Genomic DNA, 17,547 nt, shown 5'->3' with positions numbered 1-17,547 from the left:
GGGATTTGATAGCTGCTTTCAACTACTGGAAAGGGGGTTCCAAAGAGGATGGATCTAGATTGTTCTCAGTGGTAGCAGATGACAGAACAAGGAGTAATAGTCTCAAGTTGCAGTGGGGGAGGTTTAGGTTGGATATTAGGAAACACTATTTCACTAGGAGGGTGGTGAAGCACTGGAATGGGTTACCTAGGGAGGAGGTGGAATCTCCTTCCTTAGAGGTTTTTAAGGTCAGGCTTGACAAAGCCCTGGCTGGGATGATTTAGTTGGGGATTGGTCCTGCTTTGAGCAGGGGATTGGACTAGATGACCTCCTGAGGTCCCTTCCAACCCTGAGATTCTATGATTCTACCCGCTGAGCTCAGGGGGACCAAGCGAGGGGGCACAGAGCCAGTGATTCATCCTCCGCAAATGTCTTTACCACCCCTTTGCCCCATAGCATGGGCCAGGATCGGGCCCACTCTGATCCTGCAGCTAAGGAGATGCTTAACTCAAATGGCCCTGCCATTGATCGCTTATTCAGATGGCCACGCCCCTCGGGCAACAGCTGTCGGCTACTTTCCGACCCCGGTCCCGCCCTGGTACTTTTATTTCAGGCCTTGGTAGGTTTTGTGTTCTTCAGCCCTTAACGCCAAGTGGCGGTTGCCCTTTCCCACCACTACAGGGCACTGCAGAGCCAAAGGGAGGGAAGACAAAGGTAGAGCCCTTAGGAGCCTCCTCTGTCCGTTCAAGGTTAGTGGGACACTGGGCTGGGGACAGCGCGAGAGAGCGTAGGGGAAAGGAAAGGAGAGAAGTGAGGAAAAGCACAAGGGAGAAACGTGTATTTGTCAGGGTGTCGGGGGGGGAGGGGTGAGTGTTGATTGCTCTGTGTATTGGTGTGTGGATACGGGAGTGTGTTTGTGGGCATCCGGGGTGTGAGCGTAGGTTGCTCTAGGTGTGTTTGTGTATTGGTGTGTGGATGCGGGAGTGTGTTTGTGAGGGCACCGGGGTGCAGAAGTGTAGATTGCTCTCGGTGTGTGTGTTGGTGTTTTACTGTGTGTATAGGGGAGTGTATTTGTGTGTATCCAGGTATGTGAGTGTAGATTGCTGGTGGGTATCTGTGTCCTGGGGTGAGTGTACTGAGGGTGTAGCAGGGTGAGTGTGCACATGGCTGTGAGTGGATGGTTGTGCACAGGGGGTGTACGGAGGTGTGTGTGAGGCGTATGTGCACAGTTGTGTTTCTGAAGGGAGACAGCGTGGGTGGATAAGCAGACATGGGTGCAGTTACGGGCGTGTGAGGGAGCTAGTGTGTCCGTTTGACAGTGTGTGTGTGTGTGGGGGGGGGGGATGTTTGCACATGTCGGTATGTTTGAGGTGTGTGCATGGGTATGCGAGTGTGTGTTTAGACACCCTTGGGGTGTGTGTGTGTGAGAGAGAGAGGGCTGGAGGTAGGGCTGGCGAGCGGAAATTGCTCTCACCTGTTTTAACACCGCCAAGATGGATTGCTCAGTCTGTGAGGCTATTTTCTCTGAGCTGCAGGAAAATAACCACTTTTCCTCTTTGCTGGGCTCTGCACATATCAGCCTCCTGCTACAGCACCTCAGTGATCAGGCAAGCCAGCCCCTGGCAGCACCTGTACTGGGACCTCTGAGAGAGAGCCCCGCAGACCCACTTCTCGGCCCCTCAGCCCACACTGTCACGAAGGGCCGACTTGCCTGCCAGGGAATGTAAAACTGCACTCTCAGAACCAGAGCTGAGCAAATCCCGTTGGAGATGAACTGCCCCCACCCTCCGCTGAATTAGCAGCCGCGGCCGGCAGAGTCCGGCTCTGCGGCCGGGCGACAGCAGGGAGGAAGTGAGGCGCAGGGAAAGCATTTGTTTTATCTGTCGTGTCCCTTACAGCTGGTGCCCGGGGTTAAGTGAGGTCTCATCCACCACCCGATCGTACTCCAGGAGGAACTCGTCCAGCTCCCCCGAGGCCCCAAAGGCTCCCCACTCGGTGTTCACGCACATCCGGCCCTCGTCCCCCTCCACCAGCTCCACGTTCTCCATCTCCTCCATGTAGCAGGCGTTGCAGCCGGTACCTGGCAGGGGACACCAAGCCGGGGGTTAGTCTCACGACGGCGAGTCCCAGGCAAAGCGCCCTGTGACAGCTGGGGACGCGGGCCCTGCGCTTGACCCACTGCATGAGCAGCCAGCTGGCTTTGAGTCTGCGCGGGTATCTAGTTTACAAGGGGCAGACGCACGGGCTTAATACAGGCCATAGCCTACGTATGCCCACGATACAACCTCATGCCCCATCCTTATAGCCTGTTTCCTAGCATTTAAAGCCAGAAGGGACCACTAGTCTGAGCTCCTGCCTGGCACAGGATTTCACCCGATACCCAGAGCTGAGCCCGATGATGCCAGTTAGGCTAAAGGGTTTCAGGAGGCCGAAGTATTGCAGCCACAGGCAGTGAACAGGAGAGACCAAGGTCCCACCGATGGCTGAGGCCCCTGCCAGGGCAGGGAATGGATTAGGTGAGACATGCCCAGATGATGCCAGCAGACCACCCATGCCCCACGCTGTGGAAGAAGGCGAAAGCCCTCCAAGGTCCATACTCCTCCTTTCAGCCATTCTCAGCAACCCAGCTCTGCAATAGTCTGGCCGACGCAGGGCTCTCGAAGGCCTGGGTCAGATCCACAGCCGGGGGCGATCAGTCGATCTCTGCCAGCTGCGAATCTGCACCACTGGTCAGTTAGCTATTGCTCCTTGAAGGATTACGGTGTCACCTTTTTCTCCTGGAGCAACCAGGATCTGGGGCGTCTCTGGTATTATTACTCGTGTGACCAGAGCGCCTATGAGCCCCCGGCACGGACCAGGCTTCCCTGGTGCAAGGTGCTGCGCACAAACACAACGAAAGACTGTCCCTGCCCGGAGAGAGAACAACTGGGTACAGGCAGACAGGGGAGCACACGGAGACAATGGGACAGTATTGATCAGCAGGGGTCTCAGCACAGCTGCTGCCTGGCCGGTACGTTTTTTGCAAGCGTCATGGCAAAGGAGAGTTTTAAGGAGCGGTTTGAAGGGGGATCATGAGGTAGCTTTGGGGATGTTTACAGGGCGGGGAGGGGGAGCGTGAGGGACAGCAGGGGAGGAAACGTGCAGAGGCTTGTTTGCAAATTTAACAAGCGGGTGAGGGAGGCTGGGACCATGGCAGTCAATAGCTCAGTGGTGACCCAGAGAAGCAGGGTGGGAAGGGCCTTGAAAGTGAAAGTCAAGGGACCACGGTGATTTTTTTTCTCTGTCTCTGCTCTCTGTAATGGTGCCCCTGCAGGGCTGAGCGGTTTTTGGTGTGTCCCCTAGAAGCCAGGCCCTCGGGCTGGGCAGTCTGTTCGTCCTTGTGCACTTCTTCCGGTTGCATTGGTAAGTGATGAACATGGAGCTGCTCTGTCATAATTTAATACTCCCTGTAGATGTTGCCACCCTCAGCTCAAAACTCAGGAGCCAGGCCTCAAAAAATCGTGAGATTGGCTTAGAAATCACGAGATCTTTAAAAATTAGTAAGTTTGGGTTCATTTTCTTTGTCTTCTGGTTTCTGAGCCTTTAGAGTTCACCTGCGTTGTGCTTTTATGCTTTTCTCTTCAACCATGAAAGCTAAAAATGTACTTAAAAAAACAACAACAACAAAAATGCAGATTCTTATTCTAATCACGTGACTCCAGGAGCTGGGGCTTTAAGAAAAAAACATCAGGGACCACAAGACGCACGATAAAATCATGAGAGCTGGCCACTCTGCTCCTTGGGATAATGATTTCTGTCGGAATATTTTGGATTTAAGTGCTTCTCAATTAAATTAGGGATCTGTCAGGCAGGAGAAAGAAGACAGCTCAAGTTGGTCACCTGTCAGTTGACTTAAGAGTTATTAAGGGACAGTGACAGAATTATGAGCTGCTGAGTCGAGCAAACTGGTTTGACCAGCAATGGAAAAAGCCTACCAATGCTTGAGAGAGATAAGGTGGGTGAGACAGTATCTTTTATTGGACCAACTTCTGTTGGTCCCGACCTTTTTCACCTTGCAGGGAGACTCGTTTCAAAGGGGACATTATTACAGGCTTCTTGCCCTTCCCCTCCATGTCTCATGTGGGGCAGGGGGGGCTCCTGCTGCCTCCTGCGGCTCCAGCCCCCTGGGGCATCCCCAGGGTCAGCCAGGTGCCCCAGGCCTGCAGTGGGAGGGCTCCCCTCACTGGGCTGCCGTGGCCGGCCCATGCCCCCGGCAGCTGTTCTCCCTCCAACGGGCACCGCAGCGGATTCAAGCCTCCTGCAGTACAAAGAACGCTGGCAGCAGGGAACCCACCAGTCTCACACAGGGTCTGGAGGATGGCAGGTGAGCTAGCCGCGCATGTCGATTTTTTTTCTCTGCGAGCCAGATAAGCACGTTAGATAGCAAGCTGCTCCCATGAATATTCTTAGAAACCGAATGTTAAACTCAAGCACACAAATCGTCATCTTCGAAGTGCCTGCACCCTCCTCTAACCAATGAGTGGAAACCATCCTGCGTAACTTACCTGATCTATCACAACTAAGCAACACCGCTTGAATTTAAATATCTCGGATGAGGGTGAACTCATTGACTAAACGACCGCAAAAAGATCCGTACCCAACACATTCTGCTGGCAAATTAACTCGGAAAGCTGCAATCAGTTGACAAGATCTCCAGCAGAAAGAGGCGAGATTTGTCAAAAGAGTTCTTGGGTACAGATGATTCACTCGATTCTACTTGTGAGACATATTTGAGCTAGTCTGACAAGCCAGCCACTAGAGGGCATAGCTACCACTTACCGCTACTCCAGATCACCATACCATAGTGTTGACCTTTGAGGAAAAGAAACGATAGAAACCGAATCCTTGTCCACATGAGAAAATACTGCCTACAGGTTTATAAGCAAGTCCCCCACTAGTCCCAGGTAAGAGTGCAGGAAATCCCACCAGGAGGCAGTGACCTGGCAGCAGTGACCTGGCAGCACTGGCCAATCCATATTGATCCCTGTATCTGGCACTGGTGCATCCGCTACTGGAATACGGTGTCCAATTTTGGTGCCCACAATTCAAGGAGGATGTTGATAAATTGGAGAGGGGTCAGAGAAGAGCCACGAGAATGATTAAAGGACTGGAAAACCTGCCTTCCAGTGAGAGACCCAAAAAGCTCAATCTATCTAGCTTAACAAAGAGAGGGTCAAGGGGTGACTTGATCCCAGTCCATCAGTGCCTACATGGGGAACAAGTATTTTATACTGGGCTCTTCAGTCTAGCAGAGGAAGGTCTAACACCACCCAATGGCTGAGAGGGGAAGCTAGACAAATTCAGACTGGAAATAAGATACAAATCAGTGAGGGTCATTAACCATCGGAACAATTTCCCAAGAGTTGTGGTGGATTCTCCATCGCTGGGATGTTTCTGTAAAAGATCCATCCTAGTTTAAACAGAAATTATTCTGGGAAGTTCCATGGCCTGTGGTCTACAGGAGGTCAGACCAGCTGATCACAGGGGTCCATTCTGGCTTTGGAATCTGTAAATCCACGGCTCACCCTGGTGAAGCCAGCAGTGATAATACCCTGTTGGGGGAGCCCTCGGCCCTCACCCACTGGGGAGGTCTGCGGCCGCTCGGAAGGAGCACTGTGTGTTAAACTCACCCGGCTGGCAGCTCCCACTCAGAGATGAGCTCATCTCTATTCTTAGCGTGATTAAAAAACAGGCCAGTGCCGAGCGAGCGTTGTTTACCCAGGGCGAGCGGAAGAGGCAGCCATGCGAAAGGCCCAGATGGAGCTGTCGCTGACGACACTGAGCGGCTCCTGCGCCCCATGGGGAAGGCGGCCTTGCTTCTCCACCTGCCCCAGCTGAGGGCGCCATGCCAGAGCTCCCTCCCCGGTAGCTGCAGGAGGGGCCCCGGGCTGCCGTCGGCTGCCACCGTTCCAGGAGGCCGCAGCCTGCCCATGCACAGGGTATCCCAGCATTTCTAACAGTGTCCTGCTGTCACTGTGCTCGGCTCAGCTTCAGCGTCTCTCCGACGCCAGGCGGCTGCGGCGTCCCCGGGCGGGTAGCCCGGCGTCACTGCCTGCTCTCCAAGAGGGGGAATCAGCCCTGCTGTGCCGCCAGCTGTGTCCGCTCAGCAAGGATCTCGTGGTGAACGCAACGGGTCCAACTCTCTAATCGCTTGCACCAATGGTGCTCCATGGGACCACTCCTGATGAACGTGGGGTGAGCGGGAGCTGAATCGGGCTCCCAGGTCCCTCAAGGTGTCAGCCGGCCGCCTGCAGGGGTCAGGAAGGGATTCCCCCTCAATTATGGGATGGCCATGGCTGGAGATGGGACACTGGGCGGGGTGGGCTAGGGCTCTGAGTAGTCTCTCCCCTGGTGTCGCTGACTGGTTTTTGTTCCCATGCCCAGGGGCTCTGGGGTTGGGAAGGAATTTTCCCCCTGGTCAGATTGGCAGTGATCTCGGGGTGGGGGGTTGCCTTCCTCTGCAGTATGGGGTGCGGGTCCCTCGCCAGGATTATCTGGGGGCATCTCTCAGCCATTTCCCTGCCATTGCAGGGCACCGGTGCACCCTGGTAACTCCTAATCTCAGCCTGTGGCACACCACAGTCTAGTGTCCTCTGGGCTGTGACACCTGGGTTGTTGGGTTAGTGTGCAGGTGCTGGGTGGGGTGGGTGGCCTGTGATTTACAGGCGGTCGGACTGGTGGTCCCTTCTGGCCTAAAACTCTATAACAGTGAGTCCACCCATATGCTTTGGGCCCCGCCCAGAACTTTGGGCCCACCCCCAAGCCTTTCTCCTGCCAGCTCCCTTATGTCCTCTCATTCCCGAGTCCTTCCAAGGGAGCTCTGCCTCCTGCTCCACCCGGCGGCTCTCCACTCATAGTGCCCACCTTGCACACAGAGGCTGGGCTGTGAGTAACTCCCTCAGCTCTGCTCTGTCCTCATGGGAACCAGCAGCCAGTGGTGACTCTCAAGGGGATGCTAACTGCTCTTGGTAGGTCAGGTTATCAGCTCACGGGAGATGGAAGAGGTAACATCCACACACGGTATCGAGTCTCAGCGTCCCAGACGTGCCCCTAGTTAAGTGGTTACTAAATGAACGGCAATCTCAAATCGAACAGGCAAAGTCAGTAGAACGGGCGTTCCCCATCCTAGATCACAATTTGCAACCCTTTGGGCTCCCATCATTGATTCCAGATGCGGAAGTGCAGGAGCTCACTGCGATCTCCCTGTTTGAGCACGCTTTCTCGCCACAGTGTCCCCAGAGCAATGGGGCGGCGGGGAGCGAAGACTGTCTCCAAGGAAGCTAAGCATGATGACGGAGATCTTTATTTAGCCAGTCCTTTAGGGACTTTGCTGTCGCTATCAATTTTACGGGAAAGGTGCCCAGATATTATGGTGATGGGTGGAAGTTTTCAACCCTAAGATAGATAAATAGATCTAAACCTACTGGAGAACAGACAAGTACCAGTAGGGGAACAGCTTCTGCAGAACACATGAGCAGGGACTTTATTTCCCACAAGATCTCCGTTACACAAACCTACGTCAATTCCAGGTTTAACAATTCAGCTGGAAGAAATGCAAACGGAGCAGTAACGTGACTCTGGTTGATGCACAAACCCACGGTTCAGCCCAACAATCAGTAACAACTGGAAGTCAGCAAGAGTGCTCACTCCTCCCCCGACACAGCCACCATCACAGAGAGCGGAAACAGACGGTCAGAGAAATCAGCAGGGTTACTTGAAATACCAGAGACACCCCGGGTACCAGCTGATCCCGGAGCAAAAGACAACTGGATCCCACGAGGAACAAATCACGGGAGGAGGGAACGTGCATCAGCGTCAGCAGAATCATTGCGGACCCCAGGGTTACTAAGACCAGCGCAGAACCGTTACATCGCCCCAGCTGCCGCATCTAGAGGGAGCCTGATGCCTGACCGACATTGCAACACCATTAGCCTCAAGGGAGGCTCAACAGTAGTTGTGTCCAGAGAAATCCCAGCTGGAGAGCCAGGCCTTGGAGAATGCCCCCTGCCACACAGATGACATCAGAGCAGCTCAGCGGTGGGGCTTTCCTCCAACCCACCTGCCTCCTGAGTGTTGCTAAAGATGACACACGGCACGGCCTAGCCCCAAATCAACTGAATAGCTCTGGGGCCTCCCGCCCACTCCCACAGTATGAGCTGGACCGAGGACTACTCTGCTTCCTCGTGCTGCCAACAGGACTGGAATGAGCCCTGAGAACGGACCGGCAGGAATTCCACCAGGACAATCCACATCAGGGAGCCTGCGGTGTTCGTGGGCAGGTGGGGAATGCCCGTGTTGGCAGGAGCTGCGCCCAGTGCACTCTGGGATGAGGGGAAACGCCCAGGTGGGCAGGTAACTTACCCACTATCATGCCAACCTCGCACCGGTGATCTTCATAGTAACAGGAAATCATTGTAGCCACTGTGTCATTGACCATGGCGACCACGTCCATCTCGAAATCCTGTGGAGGAGCATACAAAAGAGAGGTCACGATTCCCCAGGCGTCCCAGAGAAGAGCCCATGCAAAAGGAAGCATGCACCTGGGTACAGAACATTTCCAGGGCAGGACCCTGATGCTAGTAAGGGGCACGTGGAGTGCCCAGTCCACTGATCCGGACTGGGCAAGCCAAGAACGCTCCTGCAGCGCGAGGATCTCTCCAGCCCACCTTCCCGCTGAGGATGTCCTTGAGGCTGCAGGTGCCGGAGGGTTGCAACGCGCCCCCAGTGGAGCTGGTTTGTTGGAGAAGCCCCAGTCTTGCCCCACGAGGGTGCAGCTGTGAGGAGACGCTGGGGAACTAGCCAGCATGAACAGCATAAACCATGTTTTCAGCTCACCCCTCGGCGCTTGATAGCGTCCCGCAAAAGCCCCACAATGTTGTTCCCTTCAGCTCCTGATGCTTTGAAACCCTTCGTCCAGTTCAGAAGGATCCCCTGCAGGACAAGGGGACAAATGGGTTAGATCAAAGTGCTACAAAGAGAGAAAGCAGAGAGCTAAGCAATCAGTTCTCTGATCCCAACGGATGCGGGTGGTGCATTACTGCTATGCATGTCCAGCTGGGCAGTCCCAGCTCTCACAATCAGAGAATCATAGAACTGGAAGGGACCTCGAGAGGTCATCTAGTCCAGTCCCCTGCACTCAAGGCAGGACTAAGTATTATCTAGACCATCCCTGGCAGGTGTTTGTCCACCCTGCTCTTAAAAACCTCCAATGATGGAGACTCCACATCTTCCCTAGGCAATTTATTCCAGTGCTTAACCACCCTGACAGTTAGGAAGTTTTTCCTAATGTCCAACCTAAACTTCCCTTGCTGCAATTTAAGCCCATTGCTTCTTGTCCTGTCCTCATAGGTAAAAGAGAACAATTTTTCTCCCTTCTCCTTGTAACAACCTTTTATGTACTTGAAAGCTGTTATCATGTCCCCTCTCAGTCTTCTCTTCTCCAGACTAGCCAAACTCAATTTTTTCAATCTTCCCTCATAGGTCAGGTTTTCTAGACCTTTAATTATTTTTGTTGCTCTTCTCTGGACTTTCTCCAATTTGTCCACATCTTTCCTGGAATGTGGCGCCCAGAACTGGACACAATACTCCAGCTGAGGCCTTATCAGCACGGACTGAGCTTTGGAGTCTGAAGTGTGAGATCTAGTGTAAGTGTGCAAGGGAGCACGCGGGTGTAGAGAGGAAGCAACAAGCATGAACGTGACGGGGGATCAGTCATTGCTCACCTCTGAATAAAGACGCCAGCCCTATGAAGAAAGGCCAAAGGTATTTAGGCACCTAACTCCCATTGAAATCAAGGGGACTTAAATACCTTTGAGGACCTGGGCCCGAGCGTTTAAGGGATCTGCTGTGTACAGATGGGGGCTCACGCTCACACTGTGGACCCGGGGACGCTGGATGCAGCTCTGTGGCTCAGCATGTGAAGCGGCAGTGAAGACCAGGCTTGGCTCCTCCACTTTGCCCACTGTCACGCTCCCTCCCTATTCTTTGCAGCCTCTCTCACCCTTCACCTCTGATTTGCCCATGGGAGTCACCCCGCCTTGGGCTCACCTTGTCAATATCCTCATGCCTCACGGGGAAGGAGAATGTGAAGCCCAGAGGCAGCTTTTTGTGTTTCATCTGGTGTTTATCCAGGAAGTCGGAGATGCATTCGGAGATGTAATCGAAGAGCTGGAAAAGGGAGGCCCCAAGTCACTCCAAAATCACGACAACAGCATTGCTGGGCATTTCTCATCAGCCCTGCAACCACCAACCTCCTCCTGCCTCTGACGGCCTCCTCTATGGGACGCCTGGCTCCACACTCCCCGCCACTCCATGCTGCCCAGTTCTCTAGCCTCTACACAGGTCCATTCATTGACTTTCTATTGGATGTTGCCTCAGGAATAATGACCATCAGTGATTATTACCCAGAAACCCACACGCACTACATAAAGATTTCTATGGCGCGCATTATATAGACATGCAGATGTCTGCAGTCGCAGCATTGCCCACCAGAGGGCACCCAACCCTCTGGTATAACGTAGTGGCCCATGCAATGGCAGTTCCTAATTCCAGCTTTGGAGATCTGCAAAATCTGTGCTCACGGGTAGCTCTTGCCTATCTCAGAGTGGCCAACAGCACGCGGGCTAGCACCGTCGGCCATGGCTTCCACCCACGCCTCTTGGGCTGAGTTGATGTGTGCAGCTGCCCAGTCCTAGCTGGAGGTACGGAGGAAATGAATACTGGTAGAGGATGCTGGGACGGGGCACACACACTTGGTGTGCATGGGGATGAATGTGTGTATGTGAGAGCAGATGACTTTATCTCTGCCCCAAATCCAGTTGTCTGTACCCTACTGGCCTTCCTCTGACATGTTCGTTGAAGGAATTACTCTTGGATAGAGCTGGGCGAAATTTTCCTAGTCAAAACTTTTTTTTGGGGAGGGGGGGGAGGGATTCTGACATGACTTTGGTGTGTCTGTGCCAGGCAAGTGCTTAGATGACGTAGCTGCCACGTCGTGGGTGGAATATATTGTTACGTAGAGAAGCTGAAGTCTTCGGGAACAATACCGAGATCTGTGACTGGTGAGTGCGGGAATTTGAGTAGAGGGCTGGTATAATTCTGTGTTTTTATTTGAAAATTCGATTAGTTCTCATAGACTCATAGACGTTAAGGTCAGAAGGGACCATTATAATCATCTAGTCTGACCTCCCGCATGATGCAGGCCACAAAAGCTGACCCACCCACTCCTGGAATAATTCTCTCCCTTGACTCAGCTGTTGAAGTCCCCAATTCATGATTTAAAGACTTCAAGTCACAGAGAATCCTCCAGCAAGCGACCCCTGCCCCATGCTGCGGAGGAAGGTCAAAAACCTCCAGGGCCTCTGCCAATCTACCCTGGAGGAAAATTCCTTCCCGACCCCAAATATGGCGATCAGCAGAACCCCGAGCATGCGGGCAAGATTCTCCAGCCAGATCCACATTGACCATTGTTACTAATTACCAGCGATGGCATGTTATTGACTTATTGACTAAAATCATGTTATCCCATCAAACCATCCCTTCCATAAACTTATCAAGCTTAATCTTAAAGCCAGAGAGGTCTTTCGCCCCCACTGTTTCCCTCGGAAGGCTGTTCCAGAACTTCACCCCTCTGACGGTTAGAAACCGTCGTCTAATTTCAAGCCTAAACTTCCCGGCGGCCAGTTTATATCCATTTGTTCTTGTGTCCACATTAGTACTAAGCTGAAATAATTCCTCTCCCTCCCTGGTGTTTATCCCTCTGATATATTTAAAGAGAGCAATCATATCCCCCCTCAGCCTCCTTTTGGTTAGGGTAAACAAACGGAGCTCCTCGAGTCTCCTTTCATAGGAAAGGTTTTCCATTCCTCGGATCATCCTAGTGGCCCTTCTCTGCACCCGTTCCAGTTTGAGTTCATCCTTTTTAAACATGGGAGACCAGAACTGCACACAGTACTCCAAATGAGGTCTCACCAGTGCCTTGTATAACGGAAGCAGCACCTCCTTATCCCTACTAGAAATACCTCGCCTAATGCATCCCAAGACCGCATTAGCTTTTTTCACGGCCACGTCACATTGCCGACTCATAGTCATCCTGCGATCAACCAGGACTCCGAGGTCCTTCTCCTCCTCCGTTACTTCCAACCGATGCGTCCCCAGCTTATAACTAAAATTCTTATTAGTCATCCCTAAATGCATCACCTTACACTTCTCACTATTAAATTTCATCCTATTACTATTACTCCAGTTTACAAGGTCATCCAAGTCTCCCTGCAGGATATCCCGATCCTTCTCCAAATTGGCAATACCTCCCAACTTTGTGTCATCCGCAAACTTTATGAGCCCACTTCTACATTCGGTTCCGAGGTCAGTAATAAATAGATTAAATAAAATCGGGCCCAAACCGAACCTTGAGGAACTCCACTGGTAACCTCCCTCCAACCTGACAGTTCACCTTTCAGTACGACCCGCTGCAGTCTCCCCTTTAACCAGTTCTTTATCCACCAGTTCAGTCCTCCCCTTCACATATGTAAGTATTTTGTGTCCCTAGTAATGGCTATTTTAACGCAGCCAGTAAAATTAATTATTCACACAATTATTGTGTCTCTCTGATCATGAAATATTAATTGGCCGGATGGGAGGGGGGAGGTAAAAGGGTTAAACTGGGCCTCCAAAATAAAAGATTCCTAATTTCCAGATGTGTCAAAATCTACAAACTCAGAGACAGCAGCTTTTGCTCCTAAAGACCCACAGGTGAGAACTGGGCTTTAGTACTTCAGTTTTATTCTTATCACAAAAATGCTTTAGCAAAAATCGAAACAAAAAACTATCTGTTTTATATGGCTTGGATGAAGCTAAAACTTATTTGACCCAGGTGTCTAGTCAAGCTGTCGCTGAGGTTACACCTGAAAATGGGCTATCAAACACACTGGTACCCCAATCCGAGGACCTTAGAATGTATTGCCTGCCATATCTGCCATTTGAATAATTACATAATAATAGAGCTGATCAGATAATGAGAAATTTCAAGTTTTTTGGCAAAAAATCTAAAGCCCAAATCCTTTCAATTTGGTAATGGCTGCCGCAGTGCCTCATGGGAGTTGTAGTTCAGGTCCCTAATATTCCCATTCTCCTCCACAGGCCAGGATCCCCAGTCATACTACATCTCTCATGATGCACCACAGCCTCCCTTCTTAGTGCAGGGAGGTGGTTCACTGTGGCAGCGGCATGGCCTTGGTGCATCACGGGAGATGAAGTCCTGCCATAGAAGAAAATGAGAGCATTAGATATGCAAACTACAACTCCCATGAGGCATGCCAGCAGCATTTCACAACTGAAATGTTTCCATCTTTGAACATTCTTGTTTTGACCCCAAACCCCCTTCCCCCCCACCCCCTCCTTGGCCCCCAAACCCACACACCAATATTTTATGTGGGAAGCAAGAAACTTTTTTTTGTTTTGCCTTAAACCCAATTTTCCATCAAAAAACAGTTTCAACAGAAAATTTTTGTCCAGCCCTACAAATTATACCAGAAAAAAGCAATATGAATCTGCTAGGCTATCCATGTTCTGTCTAGTCTTAAATCCTAAAGTCTCTGGGGTCTTTTGATCTCTTCAAGATCCCACTTCATTTTTTGCATGTCTAATGTTAGCTAAACCTGGTCTGTCCTCAGAGTCTTGTCTCTTTAGTTTTCATGAAGGATAAACAATTAAAAATCAACTAGGACAGGTTCTCTAAACTTTGCAGCACAAAGAGAACATGTGCTGAGGTGTGGGAGTATAAAGGTTTTATTGGCTTTCCTTTAGTGTGGGCTGTATAACTGACTCATGGCTTCATACAGGCTCCCTAAAGGATTGCCAATTACCATGTACCCTGGACTTACCACTGGAGCTGGGCAAAATGTTCAGAGGAACAGCTGATTACCAAAAAATGCAGTTTTAGGTCAACTGAAACTATTCACAAATTCAGGTCAAATTTGGCAAAGAGTTTTGGCACAAAAATGAAAGAAAAATAACATTTAGTAAAGTCAAACCATTTTGTTTTGACGTTTTTGAAATGAAACATTTCCACTTTTCCTTTCTAAACGAAGTTACTTTAAAAACTTAGTTAGATTTTAAAAAAGGGTAAGAAGACTTGAAAATGAAATGCCACAAAAAATTAAATAATAAAAACATTGTTTTGGAGTGAACGAAATATTTTGCTGAACGTAAAATTAATTTTTTTGGAGGCTTTTCTGTGAGAAAAACTGAAAAATTTCTGTTTCGGGTCAATTTCCCCCCCAGATTTTTTGGTTCGGCCACCGAACCAAAAAAATGAATAATTTGTTCAGCTCTATTTACCGCACTAAACACAGAATATCGGAAGCCCTGCTACAGAGACTTCCCGCATGGTTCCTTTCTGGTAAAGTAAGGATATATCCATGTTTTACTCTGTACATTCCTCCTAATATCCCATAGAAAGTAGACCCTCCCCCATCCCTTCTGCCTCTCTGAAGGAGACCTTCGACGGACTGTTTGAGTTGGATAGATCTAGAAAATCAATCAGACAACTTCGCTTATTCTTCAGCACCTTTAGTATTGCTCCATTCCAGCTGCCCTTTCATTTCCCACCCCAGCTGCCACCCGCCCACCTTCAGGTTGGAGAGTTTGTCTGGGGGACACCCACCAGCACCTCGTTTTCACGGCCCTTTCGGCCAAGCACTCACTCACCATTTCGGCAGTTCCCGTCATGGCGTCCTCTGGGATGGAATACATCTGATGCTTTGTCGTCACGCTCCACTGCCCTTCTTCCCCTTCGCCCACTTTCACCAGCATCACGCGGAAGTTGGTGCCGCCGAGATCCAACGACAGGAAGTCCCCAACCTCTGCAACATCAGGATGAAGCTTAACTGTTCAAGAGTTACTTATCTGTTGTCTTGTGTTTGTACTACGCCTAGCGCAATGGGCCCTGGCCCACGACTGGGCTCCTAGACGCTACGAAAATTAACAGTAGAATTCAGGGTTGAAAAATTCCCCCCAAACCTTTTTTTTCTGATGGAAAATTGGGAGTTTGATTCAATGGACATTTTCATGGAAAATATCTGGTTGGGGGAGGGGTGTTTTTATTTTTTCCATCAAAAGGACAGAAAATGTTCAGTCCAAAACCCAAACTGTTCCCTCCCCTTCCTGTGGAAAATTTCAACTTTTTGTCAAAAACTAAAACCTGAAAAACCATGGCCAAAACTGTTTGGTTTTTGACTGAAATTTTGGGGGATTTTGACCAAACATGTTCTGGGTTTTGGCCACAAAGGTTTGTTTTTTCAACAACAGGTCAACATTTTCCATGGAGAAAAACATCCCATTTTCTGACCAGCTCTATTCCTGACTTGTGATGTTCACTGCATGGACCCCTGCAGAGGAAGGCAGTTAATAACTTGGAAGACTTGCTTAGAAAGCAAACGGAGAAAGACCTGTCTTTTCCCTCCATTTTACAGACACGTCTTCAGTTTATGGCCAGTTGATCGGAAGCCCAGCCCAACGGGTGCTCCAGCATCATCCCTCATGTCAACACAGTTCCTGCCACAGGGTTTATCACCTATCTCTTGCTGCTGCTGGAGGGAGGTGGGGGAATTCAGGAGATTGCGTAATGACCCAGAAAAAGCCTCTCTGGGGGCCAGCATAAGGACAAACCTGCCTTCCGCTGACTGAATGAGGCTAGTGCCACAGAGTCAGCGCTAGCCTCCCCCAAACAAGCCGTGGCCTCTGTGCTAGCCAGCGGAGTTTGCAAAAGATGAGGCAGCTCTGATCTAGAAGACACCAAGGAGTGGAGACGGGCGCCCTGAAATCACCTATGGGAGGGCCTAATCCTGGAAGGTGCTGGGCACCTCTTGAGAAAGGCAGAACCTCCTCGTCTCCCACAGACTTCACTGGCACTGGAGATAATGCCTCTCAGCAGACAATGGCAGGACTGAGGTTCGACAGGCTGTTCTGCCCTCTCTAGCCCTTCTTCTAGTGGGTCTTTCATGGATTCGAAGACCAGCGCGCTATGATTCATAGAATCATAGAATATCAGGGTTGGAAGAGACCTCAGGAGGTCATCTAGTCCAACCCCCTGCTCAAAGCAGGACCAACACCAACTAAATCATCCCAACCAGGGCTTTGTCAAGCTGGGCCTTAAAAACCTCTAAGGATGGAGATTCCACCACCTCCCTAGGGAACCCATTCCAGTGCTTCACCACCCTCCTAGTGAAATAGTGTTTCCTAATATCCAACCTAAACCTTCCCCCCTGCAACTTGAGACCATTGCTTCTTGTTCTGTCATCTACCACCACTGATTGCTCCCTCCCCCAAGCTGCGAGCGGCACGCCCTTGGTGGAGAGGAGTGGACGGATGGTGACCAAATACTTACCCCAGGCTGGGTGGGTCCCTGTCTCTACGGGGGGCCTCTGTGTACCCATGGGACCACTGGAAGGTGTAGGGGTGGGAAATTCTGTGCTCCCATTTCCCCCTGGGCGTTCACACCCTGTAGGATAATGTGTTACCTGAGCCTTCGGGCGTGGAGCGTACGTAAGTGGGCAGCATTTTCACGGAGGCTTCCTCGTGCGTCTCCAGCTTCAGCCCCCGATCCATTTCCTTCTGCATCCGACGCATCACCTTCTTCAGATCCTCCTCCTGCAGCCGGAACTCCGATAGGATCTGCTCCACCTATGGCAGCAGAGATGCAGGTAAGCGGGGAGGGACCCAGGCGAGTTTGTGCCGGGGAAGGAAGAGGAGCAGGGGATCTAACGCCCAAGACCAGTGGAGGATGCAGGTGAATGCACACCTGGAATGGGGAGCAGGTGCTCACCCCTTAGGTGTTTGCTTTGACACAAGCTCCAAGACACTGAACAGCTTTTTTATTTCATTCACTTACACCGAGCCTGCCCAGTCTTTTCCTGTGCAGAAAGGACAGGCTCGGTACATCAGGGTCCAGTGTGCAGGGAGCTCGTCAGAGGCAGTGCAGAATTCAAGAGGTCTTCTGGCCGCACAGGAGAAAGGGGAAGCCTAGAACGCAGCATGGGCATCTGAAGTGGTCAGAGTGGAGATCAAGAAATTAACCAGAAAACCATGATAACAGCTCAACCCAGCCACTCCTGATGGGGTGAGATTTGGGTAGTGGAACAGAGCAGCCGTGGGAGAAGAAGGTGGGTACTTACCGGTTTCACACTGTCCAAGCTTTAGGTTATGGTGTGCCGCAAACTGTAGTAATAATAAGGTTTTCAGGGCCTCAGTTAAATGATTTGTTAATGTTTAATTAAAATCCCCTTAACTAGGGTTACCATACGTCCGGATTTTCCCGGACATGTCCGGCTTTTGGGGACTCAAATCCCCGTCGGGGGGAAATCCCCAAAAGCCGAACATGTCTGGGAAAATCCGGGGCCAGGCCGGGGGCTGGCCCGGGGGCCGGCGGTGCTGGCCGGCGGGGCCGGGAGCCGGGCGTCCTGGCCGGCGGGGCCGGGAGCCGGGCCGGGGGTGCTGGCCGGTGGTGCTGGCTGGGGGCCGGCGGGCGTGCTG

The 17,547-nt window shown here is 51.3% G+C and overlaps 1 protein-coding gene across 1 annotated transcript in view; it reads right to left on the bottom strand.

The window, feature by feature from the left end:
• GCK (glucokinase) overlaps positions 1-17,547 on the bottom strand; it is a 36,372-nt gene that overhangs the window by 4,712 nt on the left and 14,113 nt on the right. The window contains exons 2-7 of the mRNA XM_024211330.1: positions 16,536-16,698; positions 14,725-14,879; positions 10,066-10,185; positions 8,854-8,949; positions 8,380-8,479; positions 1,876-2,059 (exon numbers count right to left, since the gene is read on the bottom strand). Of these exons, the coding sequence (XP_024067098.1) occupies positions 1,876-2,059; positions 8,380-8,479; positions 8,854-8,949; positions 10,066-10,185; positions 14,725-14,879; positions 16,536-16,698 (818 nt within the window). The remainder of the gene's footprint in view (positions 1-1,875; positions 2,060-8,379; positions 8,480-8,853; positions 8,950-10,065; positions 10,186-14,724; positions 14,880-16,535; positions 16,699-17,547) is intronic.

This window comes from Terrapene carolina, unplaced genomic scaffold (assembly GCF_002925995.2).
Source record: "Terrapene carolina triunguis isolate 2854851 unplaced genomic scaffold, T_m_triunguis-2.0 Scaffold53, whole genome shotgun sequence".
NCBI lineage: Eukaryota > Metazoa > Chordata > Testudines > Emydidae > Terrapene > Terrapene triunguis.
This window is presented reverse-complemented; position numbering and strand designations above follow the sequence as displayed.